Genomic DNA, 12398 nt, shown 5'->3' on the forward strand with positions numbered 1-12398 from the left:
GGCGGGCAGACACAATATACATTAACAAATCTATAGCAAAATTCTGGTAGCACCTTTAACAGTGAAAATGAAAATGAAAACTTTCTGAAGAATCTTGGCTGTAGGTAGGCCGTCAGTAACTCTGATAAATACTAAAGTGGAGTACCTTGTGTTTTCAGAGCTTTAGAAGGAGCCATCAGGCAAAGCAATGGGGGACTGGTTTCCTGGGGGACACACTTACGTCACTCTGCAGGTCGTAGGCTTTCCTGGCTTGGATCACATCATTCTGGTCGGGAAAGCAAGACCAGTGGTGCAGGTACTGGCGATAGTCCACATCACTTGCTAGTGCCTGGCCTTCTTTGGCGGCGTTGATGGACACCATGTCCCCAGGGATGGAGATCTTGGCCTTGTGGTCATTGTAGGCCTTTTTGTATAGCCTGTCATTCTGCATCTTCAACACATTTGCTGCCCAAACCAGTTTAGGGTCTTCCTTAGCATTGCGACATCCGATGTAATGGCCTTTCTGTTTCTCATAAGCAGTTTTGTACAGATACTGGTAGATGTGAACAGAGAAAAGAAGAGTAGTTACTCCAAACTCACTTTTTCTAGAGAGCCTAATCAAAATAACTCCATCTCCCTTAGTTTACCTTTTTTTTTTTTGTGGGTGTAGTGGGGGAATGCTGTTTTTATTTAAATTCAAGTCACAGCTGGGCGTGGTGGCTCACGCCTGTAATCACAGCACTTTGGGAGGCAGAGGCGGGTGGATCACTTGAGGTCAGGAGTTCAAAACCAGCCTGTCCAACATGACGAAACCCCATCTCTACTAAAAATACAAAGTTAGCCGGGCATAGTGGTGCATGCCTGTAATCCCAGCTATTCGTGAGGCCGAGGCAGGAGAATCGCTTGAACCTGGGAGGCGGAGGTTGTAGTGAGCCAAGATCGTGCCACTGCACTCCAGCCTGGGCAACAAGAGCAAAACTCCATTTCAAATAAATAAATTCAAGCCATAAGTTTTGACACACTGGTTTTGTCTTCTGTGTCTATGTGCATGAAAACATTAAGGGCATCTGTTAGGCAAGAACCTTGTTGCTGGATTATCTCCCAGTATATCCTGGCCACCTTCAGATGTTTTGTCACAAACAAGTACCAATTTTACTTCTTATTACTTTAAATCAAGTTAATTATTTATTGAAATATATATATATATATATATTTTTTTTTTTCTTTTCTTTTTTTTTGAGATCGAGTCTTGCTCTGTCACCCACGGTGGAGAGCAGTGGCGTGATCTCTGCACACTTACAACCTCTGCCTCGCAGGTTTAAGCAATTCTCCTGTCTCAGCCTCCCAAGTAGCTGGGATTACAGGTGCCCACCACCACACCCAGCCAATTTTTGTATTTTTAATGCAGACAGGGTTTCACCATGTTGGCCAGGCTGATCTTGAACTCCTGACCTCAAGTGATCCACCCACCTTGGCCTCCCAAAGTGCTGGGATTACAGGCATGAGCCGCCACACCCAGCCTGAAATAATTTTTAATTATAAGCTTATTTTAAAATTTTACTTAAAAATGTATAACCCTATCTAATTGGAGAAAAAAAGTATTTTTCTAGTACACATTAAAACAACCATATAACTATTTAAAAAAATACTTGTGCACGTACTACATAAAATGATTACAGGAACCACCAGTAGTACGCAGGCCACACTTTGAGTAACAACAGAATTCTTTGTACCGTGAAATTAAATCCTTTTAGTATGTGTAAATCAAGTGACATTGTGAAGATATTGAAAAGAAAATCAAAATCTGTGCTTCAACATAAGAGTTGTAGAACCAAACATAGATGCAAAAGGATTCTCAAATTGTAAGAGTTGTTCTTGAATTTAGGATTTTAAAATATACTGATAACAATGACCCAATTGTATTTAAATATAATTCACAGGGCATTAAGTTAAACTCCCTCTGTGTCTACTAGGTAGTGTTTGTTCTGGTTAGACAAGGAGGAGCTCTTACATCACTGGCAATATCCCTGGAAGCTTTGGCGTGCTGGATCCCAATGGCATCTGCTCGCAGGTCATAACCAGTCATCTTGACATCTTCCCAAGCTTGCTGGTAGTGTTTCTGCAAACAGAGAGTGCAATACCACAGTCAATCTGAAGAGGGAGCTACCGAGTCAGCATTACTGATGAGTTTAAAAACAGGTATTAACAGTTACACTGAACATTAATCTCTCCTTAAGATTTATAAAATAGTCTGGTTTCATATTGAGCTTGAATTTCAGTAGATTTTTAATGACATTTAGTAAAGCTCTCTCCCAAAAATTATTTTTTGAAGTAGGAAACTTAGGAGATAATAAATCATGTAAAAACCAGTAAAAATATATATTGTTTGGCTTTTAAAAGGAAAAAGCAATGATGGATGGCCCACTAAAAAATGAGAACTAGATATTACTCTACATGTCTGTAAGTTCTACGTTGTGTTTTTGGTGAAATCATTCCATTTCTCCTTCCAACAAACATTGAGATGTACGTTATATAGACAGACACAGACCCACACAGCTACTTATCATTAGCTTACAGCTAGAAATAAAAGAAATGGGAAGAAACGCCTTTTGCCAAACTCCCTTTGGGGTATATAATAAAAGGTCTGGTTAGGCAGAGAGCACTCTGAAAAGCAAATGATGTGTGCTGTCTTACATTGCTGATCTGCAGAGCATTGATTTTGGATTGCAGCATCAGGGGCGTGTCAGCTGGTACGTTCACATTCGCCTTCTCTTTCTCCCAGGCATCGCGATACAATGGCTGGTAAAAACGAAAAATAATGGGATGATTGATTAGTAAATAAGTCGATTACCACATGTCAAAATTATAAAGTCAGAAAATATACTTGAATAAATGGATGAAACAACAGTATAAGTAAATTTAAAAAATTTAAGTAAGATTAAATAAGTAAATCTAATTTTATATTTAAATAATAAATAAAAGGAAAAGTTCTTTTTGGATGTTCTCTGATATAAACATAGATCACATTGTCTACATTTGCATTATTTTTTAAAAAAACAGAGATGGGTCTCACTATGTTGCCCAGGCTGGTCTCAAACTCCAGGGCTCAAGTGATCCTCCTGCCTTGGCCTCCCAAAGTGCTAGGATTACTGGTATAACCACTGCACCTGGCCTCATTTGCACTTTTATTTAAAAGGTGCCAATAGTGACTTCAGTAAGAACACATTCATGTGTGATACAATATAAATTTAAAATGAGTCAGAAATACGGTAATAAAATTATCCTTTCATTTACATCTAATTATCTGACGGGTAAGTACACATTGCAGATAGCTTTGATAATCCCCATTGCTCAGCAGGATCTAGCTTTTTTTGGTACAAATAACTGCCATAATGTCTAATATTGGAGTTGTTCCTAGACTTCTCAACCTATTTCAAGCAATAAAAAAGTAGCAATTTTATGATTATAGTACTAAGTGGTGGGCCTGTATTATGGTCTGGCTCTCTAAATGTGATCAAAGTGTATATCAGGGTGTGCAGAACATGAAGATGCTCACCACATGTGCATTCACCAAAGACTTACCAAAGCAAATGAAATACAGAGGCTGCTGACAGACTCACTACACAGAGATTTATCTAGATACATGTGTGTTTCAGATCTTGACGCTGACATGAAGGGTCTAAAGTTCAGATTTATAATTCTTCTTGACTGAGGAGTCAATTTGTGTCAATTTGTCTGAAAACATCATCCACCTGGCTTACCTCACTAATCTGGACAGCATTGATCTTTGCCTGGATTACTTCCGGGGTGTCAACAATGCTGGTGAATTTGAGGGCCTCCGGCTTTATACGATACAACCTTTCATTCAAGAGATTCTGGGCATTCTTCACTCTCATCACTTCCACAGAACCCTCTGGCAACCATCCGATACCCTTCATCCATTCCAGGTCTGATTTGTACAAGTTCTACATGAAGGAGAGAAGCAGAGTAGGGAAGATTCACAGTTGCCCATAAGACTTTGATGCTTGCAAACCATACGTCACCACTATTTAAATCAATTAGGTGGCTAATCTCATTAAACTCAAGGATCAACACTAAATGTTAATATTGGGTGTTATCTCTTTGGCACACATGAGAGAAGTTCAGAGTATCCTGCAGGAATTGGAACAGGGCTCACTCACAAGTGACACTTGGTGAAATGGCAGCCAGCAATGGCACCTAACTTTGTATACTTGGATTAGTTTCTACACTCACCACTTGAAGTCTGCCTTTTATATACCATTGGGAATAACATCAGTAGGATTTTAGGAGGAAAAAAGCCTTAGATATATGCATAATGAGAAAAAAACATACATGCCTATATCTATATCCACGCTGCCCCCATCTCTCTCTTTTTTGTTCTGTGTCAAGTAAACATGAAATCCAACATTTCTTTATACTTACATCTACTTCTGAAATATGCAACTGATCTTGCAAAGGTAATGGCTCAGAGCAGCTGCAACTGAAATTTTCTACCTAATTACATAGAATAAGAGACTGATTTTCATCTTGGTGAATAAGGTCTTGCTACCATAAGGAGTCCTCTATAAGATAGAAAATGTTTGGGGAAAACTCTGCTACCATGAATTGTACAGAATGATAGATTCTATTAAGATTACCATTTAGATTATGCCTCTGGGGAATGCACTGGAATTAAACACACAAATACACATCTCCCTGGCTCTAGTGACAATATACTCACATCGCTCTGCAGGTCATAGGCTTTCCTGGCCTGGATCACATCATTCTGATCTGGCAGACATGTCCACTGGTGCAGATAATTGCGATAATCAATGTCGCTAACTAGGACCTGGCATTTCTTGGCTTGAACAATTGACATCATGTCCAACGGTGTGTTGTGAATTCCTTTAGACTTCTCATAAGCTTTCCTATATTCTCTGTCACTCTGGATCTTGGCAGCATGTATAGACCACACCAACTTGGGGTCATCTTGTAGGGTGCGGAAACCCACGTGGTGGCCCAGTTGCTTACGATAACCTTCTTTGTATTTGTACTAAAGTTGTAAGAAGTCAAATAAAAAATACATATGGAAATAATGTATTAAGAGAGGCTTCTTTAAATGGTTTCAGAATGATTTCTTAGCCTTAGTATAAATTTGCTTAACACTGGCAGTCATTACATATTTCAGTTCACTTTAAAGAAGTTAGGTAATACTATTTTAGGTAGTTTCAGAGAGGACATGAGTAAATCAGGAGGGAGATGGTATGGTGAACAAGAGTAATAAAAACAATAGCTAACATTTACTAAGTAATTACTCTGTGCCAGACACTATTATGACCACTTCACATGTGTTGGGTAGATCCATATGAAACTACCATGTTTTTCGGTCAAAAATCATTGACTAGTGGCAATTACAATCACAGTTAATCCTCACCATGTGTCTAGGAAGTAGATACTATTATTAACATATATTCCAGATGGGGAAAACAAGGCACATGATAATCTCCATCACCAAGGTTCCCTGACAGTGCAACATTAGGTCAAATGATCTCCTAAAATTACTGAAGAAACCTTAGGTGGGGAGAGGTCATATGTGTGTGGTTTTGGAAACAGGTAAGAAAGACGTGTGTTTCAAGGATGGAAAGCAAGATTGTTGGCTTGAATCAGAAGATAACAACAAATGTTCTGTGGACAAGAGTTTTTGTCTGATGAGTGTCTTAGGACTAATATAAGACGGTTTTTGCTTCTTTCCTATGTTTGGATAACATAGGCAAATTTGAACACAGAGAGAGAAAACTGGGAATAAAGCAAGGGGTAATGTGATAATGTGGACCAGCTATGGTTATGCAAAAATGAAGAATAAGGAGGAGGAAACAACTGGATACATGAGACAAAAAGCAGACAACCCAGATAAAGGGAACAAGGTGGCTTAAAGGGTTGGAGCTGTGGGGAGGATGGACTTGGTAGCATAACTATTTTATTTTTATTTTTTTGAGATGCAGTTTCACTCTTGTTGCCCAGGCTGGAGTGCAGTGGAACGATCTCGCCTCGGCCTCCCGAGTAGCTGGGATTATATGCTCCTGCCACCACACCCAGCTTTTTTTTTTTTTTTTTTTAAGCAGAGATGGGGTTTTACCATGTTGGCCAGGCTGGTCTTGAACTCCTGACCTCAGGTGATCCACCCACCTCAGCCTCATGAAGTGCTGGGATTGCAGGCGTGAGCCACCATGCCCAGCCAGTAGCATAATTATTTTGACCACTAGCAAGTTTTAAACTTAGAATTAAATGAACTTCAAAAGATTACTAAGAGTATTGTACATAAGCCTCCAGTATAAAATCTTGTATATAAATGCGATATCAGTCTTAAGTCTTATGTGAAATTATTATCTGTGATTTATATTTGTGGAGAATGTTAGAAATATTTTAGGGACAAAATGACATTGCATTGGGTCCTGAATTTTCCCAAGAATTTCATACAGACTCTTCATAATGTTTTATTTCTATTTTGTAACAGCATCAAAGTAAGTTTACACATATACCTCATCTTTGCTAACTTTAATGTTTTCCATTCCACTTTAATATTTTCAAATAGAGAAAGCTCCTAGCATGAGAAAAGATGCAATTATTTGCACAGATTTTTTTTTTTTAAACACAAAATTCTTGAAAAATAGTCTTCCTGCTTGTTTTATAAAGGAGAAAAACTACAAGGAAACAGAAGGAAGCATACCTCACTGGCAATTTCTCTGGAGGCTTTGGCGTGCTTGATTTCAATGGCATCTGCCCTTATGTCGTAGCCTTTCTGCTTGGCCTCGTTCCAGTCTTTTTGGTACAGTTTCTATAGAGGGAAAATATAGGTTTGTTTACAAGAATGGGAAAATAAGCAAATATACTCAAATTTATCATAATATAATTCATAATACAGTCAGTATAAGAAAAACGCTTTCATTTCTGAGTTCTTTTAATTGTCAGCTATTTCCTTTGTGGTGTATAGGATACTTCTGGTTAAAATTTTAAAGCTAAACACCAAACTCTATTAATGTTTGAATATTTACATCCATTACAATATGGAATGCATTTGAAAATATCCCACTGCAAGTACGTGGAACCTAAGGATCAATGGGAAAGCCAGAGAACTTTATCAAGGTAACAGAGAAGATCTGATAAGATTTTTCTACCCCCAATTTTGCCCTTTGACTTTTCAGAAGTTTCTGCTAAAGTGCTGTGACATAGATATCATACATCACCTACTGTTTGGATGTAATTTAAAAATGGTCTTTTGTCTTTCCTATGGCCTTGAAATGTCAAATGAAAAAGTCCTGGATCAATTAAAAAAAACCCAACATGATAACAGAGACTGTTAAGAATGAAGGAGGGCACCAAAGGGATTCAGGTGTTCCAACTCCTGCAGCCTAGGCACCCAGCCATGCATCTGACCACACACTTAAAGAGAGAAATTCCATTCGTATTGCATTGGGACTGGTAGCTCAAGAGAAAATGTTTAGCACCAAAAGCCACAAACATTCCAAGGTAGGTAATTTGTCTGGTACAACACACTCCATGAGCAGACAGATATTACCCATAAAGGCTTTTGCACTTCATGTTCATGCCACTTACATTGCTGATTTGCAAGGCATTGATTTGGGCCTGCAGCATCACTGGAGTATCAGAAGGAATGCTGATGTTGGCTTTATCTTTATTCCAGGCTTCTTGATACAGTTTCTGTGGAGAGAAAGGAAATAGGAAATCAATATCTGAAACAAGCCTTAGCATTATTCAATCTGGAAAAATGCTTTTACATATGTTCGTAATAGTTAATTTTATGTGTCAACTTGGCCAGGGCACAGTACCCAGATATTTAGTCTAACATTATTTTAGGTATTTCTGTGATAGTATCGTTAAAATGAAGTTAACATTTAAATCAGATGTGGGTGAGCCGCATCAAATTAGTTGAAGACCTTGATAGACAAGATGAACCTCCCCAGCAGATGGCCTTTGGGCTTGAATTGCAACACAGCCCTCAGTCTCCAGCCTGCTGGCCTACCCTGCAGACTTTGGACTTACCAGCCTGTACTATCTCATGAGCCAATTTCTTAAAATGTATCTTTCTCTGTGTGTGTGAGTGTGTGTGTGTGTGTGTTTGCACACACACGCGCGCACACACACACATATCCTATTGCTTCTGTTTCTCTAGAGAATCTGGACTGATACAATGTTATATTATTTATTATGTAGCATGACACATTATGTACATGTCTTAGTATTTAATACGACGTCAACAAATATTTGTGTTCCTGAGTTGTGATGGAGTGACATTTTCATTGCAGTGCTTCAAAGTGTGTATGTGTGGTAGAAGAAAAGCCATGTTGGTGTTTGTCAGAGTTTTATTTTCAATGTATCTTCACTAGCGAAGACATTCTTTTTTTTTTTTTTTTTTTTTCAGACAAAGTCTTGCTATGTCAGCAGGCTGGAGTGCAGTGGCACGGTCTCGGCTCACTGCAACCTCTGACTCCTGGTTTAAGTGATTCTCTTGCCTCAGCCTCTCAATTAGCTGCAATTATAGGCATGCGCCACCATGCCCAGCTAATTTTTGTATTTTTAGCAGAGACGGGGTTCACCATGTTGGCCAGGATGGTCTCGATCTTCTGACCTCGTGATCCACCCACCTCAGTCTCCCAAAGTACTGAGATTACAGGCATGAACTAGTGAAGACATTCTTAGAGTTGCTCCTCTCACTAAAATTCTTTGAAGAAGTCTAGTCTACATGCTCAGTTTGGGTGGTAACATCGGAAAAAAGATTCCAGAACCAGAAAAGCTTGATAGTAGGATGGTTCTTACCTCACTTATTTGCAGAGAATTGGCTTTTGCCAGGACAACTTCTGGAGTGTCGACAATGCTGGTGAATGACAAAGCTTCTGGACGTGTCCTATAGAGTCTTTCATTCAGGAGGTCTTGAGCAACCTTCACTCTGTTCATTTCCACTGAGCCTTCTGGCATCCAACCGATGCCACGCAACCACTCCAGGTCTGCCTTATATACATTCTATAAAGATGCCAGACAAAAATACCATTTCAAGTGTTAGACATACCACCCCTTAGCTGAAAAATAAAGCACATGGGGTTGAAGGGAGGATAAGTGGAGATTGCACTTCCAAAAAGTAAGACCTGAGATCTCACATGATTCAGGGTTTTTAATATTGATGACAGAAGTAATTTGTAAAAACATAATTATTTATACTAGTCATGAATAATATATAGTAATAATGCTGCATTCCATGATATAGTTGATATTTCAAAACATTTTATAATTGAAAAATTTTAAGGGAAATTTTGCTGAATCAAATTCCACTTTAATCCTGTGATAATTGATCCAAGGAAATGCTGTTTAGTGTTTTGGATCTAGCATAATAGCAGCAATTCTTTTAAAAACATTCAGATGATTTATATTTGTCTGAAATATATTTTCATTGCTAGAAGCTACAAATGACACGGAAAAAAAAAAGGCTAAACTAGGCTGGGGAATAAAGGACATGACCTCACTAATAGAGATGACCTCATGTCATCTCTATTTTTGCTTCTCACAACATAACTACTAAAGATGGATTTTATATTAAACAATGTAAATGGTACCCCCCACCCCTGCCCCCAGGTTTATGCAGTACACAGCCCAGGGGCTTGTCCACAGCGGCACTGACAGGACAATTAACAAATCTACATCTTCCCCTTCCCCTTTTCCCAAAATTCATTTTACGTACATCACTCTGCAGGTCATAGGCTTTCTTTGCTTGGATAATGTCGTTCTGATCAGGCATGCATGTCCAGTAATGCAGGTAATTGCGATAATCAATGTCACTGACCAGCGTCTGACATTTCTTGGCCAGCAAGATGCCCAGCATGTCCACGGGGCTAGAGAACTTGGTCTTCCACTTCTGGAATTCCTTCTTGTACTCCCTTTCACTTTGAATTTTTCCTGCATGTATGGCACACATAATCTTGGGATCATCTTCAATGCACTGGGCTCCAATGTGGTGGCCTTTCTGTTTCTCATAGGCTTCCTTGTATTTGTACTAAAATGCCAGAAATACAAGTGTAGACATCCTGTTTTAAAACCATGCTCATGCTGACAAGTGAGGTGACATGATATGGACAAGAATTTTATATTACAAATATTTTGGCATCTCTGAACTATTATTTTTAAAAGTGAGGTTTTATATCATTATAAAAATAATTATAATGTAATCATATATCTTCATTGGTGGAAACTTTCCCTGCAGTAACTCTAATGCCAAAATGTATTTTTATTCTCTGTAACAACAAAGGGAAAGGTCTTGGGAGGTAGAAGGTAGGACTGGAAGGTACATGTGACAATCACTATAGACTGTGGTCCGCCAGCAACCCTCTGGGTTGTTCAGCTTGGTGGACACCACAGGGAGTTAGATGGAAGGCACTCACGTCACTGGCAATGTCCCTGGAGGCCTTGGCACTTTTGATGGAAATAGCATCTGCTCTCAGATCATAGTCCTTCATCTTTGATTCATCCCATCCCTTGGTGTAAAGTTTCTAGGGAAGAGATAATAGATGACAGAAAATAAAAATGTTCGAGGAAGGCAATAGGCCAATTCCAGAAATGAAATTGTTAAGGTGGAAAAAGCATTTTAATTATTCTTAGAAAGGTTTAAGCAATGATTAGGAAATCTCTTACTTGGCTGATATTGGCAGAATTGCTCTTGGCCAGCAGGATTTCTGGGGTGTCTGGCATCACATGGATGGAGGCTTTGTCAGCATCCCAAGCTTCTGTGTATAAATGCTACAGGGCAGGGTGGGGTGGGGTGGGGGAGAGGGAGAGTAAGAGTTTTTGTTAAAGCCAATCACATCATTAAAGTCGTTAACAAATTTAACTCACATTTAACTATAAAATAGCCCCTTCTAATGCTTTTGGGATGTGAGGGAAGCAAAAAGGTCATGGGGAAAATAAAACATAACAATATTTAAATAGCTGTATAATGGTTTCATAATTAATATGATGCAATATAATGGCGGCTATTATTAATTCTTCTCATCCAGTGAATCACAAGCTTATTCAGACCTCCAGAGATGGAGCTCAGTTATAGAACCATGAGACAGTAGACATCCCTAGACTTCAGAGTCCAACCCAAATGCAAACCCAACTCTACTATTTCCAAGCTGTATGATCTTGAGAAAGGTATCAGAGATACTCCTCATATTCCTCCTTTCTGAGAGGGGGATAATCATTCTTTTGTATTGTGTATTTTTTGAAGATGACCCATAACATATATAACACAGCCAAGTCATAGCAGATACTCAGCGATTTTTATGGTGATTCCTATTGCTGTTATCATTGTGGTTGCTGTTGATGGATGTGGTATAAAAGAGTTTCTAGAGTCGTATACCCCAAACTCTGGAGTTTGCTGTCTGAAGTCACTTTCATATTCTGCACTGAGCACTCAGTTGTACTAGCCTAATGACTGGAAGGCTTCCAGGCAGGTGTGGGAGAATTCAAGTTCAAGTCAATCTAAAATATGCATGCTAAGGGCTGACTCATGGATAAAAATAAATAGACTGATAGAACTTTGGAGGAAACAAATGATCATCTATCTTGTGTAATAAAACTGAAAGCAGAAATAGTAGCTAGCTTTCAAAAGTGTATTTCCATAACCTAATGTGGAGAAGCAAACCCAGCAACCAATTTTAATGTATACCAGCACTGCTATGAAACAGTATGTGTTTCATAGCACTCAGAATGAAATGTAAATGGCTTATATTCCTTACCAGATGGCTAAAGACACATCAATGGCCTGAGTCTGCTCTGCCTAGGAGAATGTGCAAGGAAAGGTAATGTATTTGTGATGTCTCCAGGTCACTGCTCAGAAGGGTGAGTGCATCACTCCAGGGAAATCATCCCAGGCTCTGTTCCCACATGCACATGGAGAATTAGGGGGCAGGGTGTTAAGAAGAGCAAACAGGGTCCCCTTGAATTCAAGCAGATTCTCTGTTAAAGGCCTACATGAGAAACAGGCCTTAAGACATCTCCTTTCTCAGGGGACCCTTAGAAAATTTCCTACTTTATGAACCAAATCTGTGGAAGGTATGTTTCTGGCAACAGGAAACAGCTGGAGACTCACCTTGCTCATGGTCAGGGCATTATTCTTTGCGAGGACAATTTCCGGAGTGTCTGTAATGCATGTGAATTTGAGCTGGTCTGCAGGCTGGCGGTACTTCCTTTCACTCAGAATTTCTCCAGCCCTCTTCACCTTCTCGACCTCTACAGAGCCAATGGGAACCCATCCGATGCCTCTCAGCCACTCAAGATCAGATTTGTAAATAGCCTGAAAATGAAATAATGTTAAATATTATTTGTAGAGTTACTATTTTCAAGTTTCTTAGAAAAATTGTCTCAATATG

General features: G+C 39.1%; 1 protein-coding gene across 50 annotated transcripts in view; it reads right to left on the reverse strand.

Annotated features, from left to right (window-relative positions):
• Positions 1-12398, reverse strand: part of NEB (nebulin) — a 204562-nt gene that overhangs the window by 77684 nt on the left and 114480 nt on the right. For 45 of the 50 annotated variants that reach the window (XM_032286403.1, XM_032286401.1, XM_032286400.1 and 42 more), the window contains 12 exons: positions 12119-12322; positions 10678-10782; positions 10428-10535; positions 9731-10042; positions 8815-9018; positions 7594-7698; positions 6707-6814; positions 4721-5032; positions 3741-3944; positions 2674-2778; positions 1991-2098; positions 208-532 (listed from right to left, as the gene is read on the reverse strand). In XM_032286403.1, the coding sequence (XP_032142294.1) occupies positions 208-532; positions 1991-2098; positions 2674-2778; positions 3741-3944; positions 4721-5032; positions 6707-6814; positions 7594-7698; positions 8815-9018; positions 9731-10042; positions 10428-10535; positions 10678-10782; positions 12119-12322 (2200 nt within the window). The remainder of the gene's footprint in view (positions 1-207; positions 533-1990; positions 2099-2673; positions 2779-3740; positions 3945-4720; positions 5033-6706; positions 6815-7593; positions 7699-8814; positions 9019-9730; positions 10043-10427; positions 10536-10677; positions 10783-12118; positions 12323-12398) is intronic. The other 5 variants (XM_032286410.1, XM_032286405.1, XM_032286398.1 and 2 more) reach the window with 3 other exon arrangements.

The sequence above is a fragment of the Sapajus apella genome, unplaced genomic scaffold (genome assembly GCF_009761245.1).
Source record: "Sapajus apella isolate SASKATOON/1434 unplaced genomic scaffold, GSC_monkey_1.0 scaffold18, whole genome shotgun sequence".
Classification (NCBI taxonomy): Eukaryota; Metazoa; Chordata; class Mammalia; order Primates; family Cebidae; genus Sapajus; species Sapajus apella.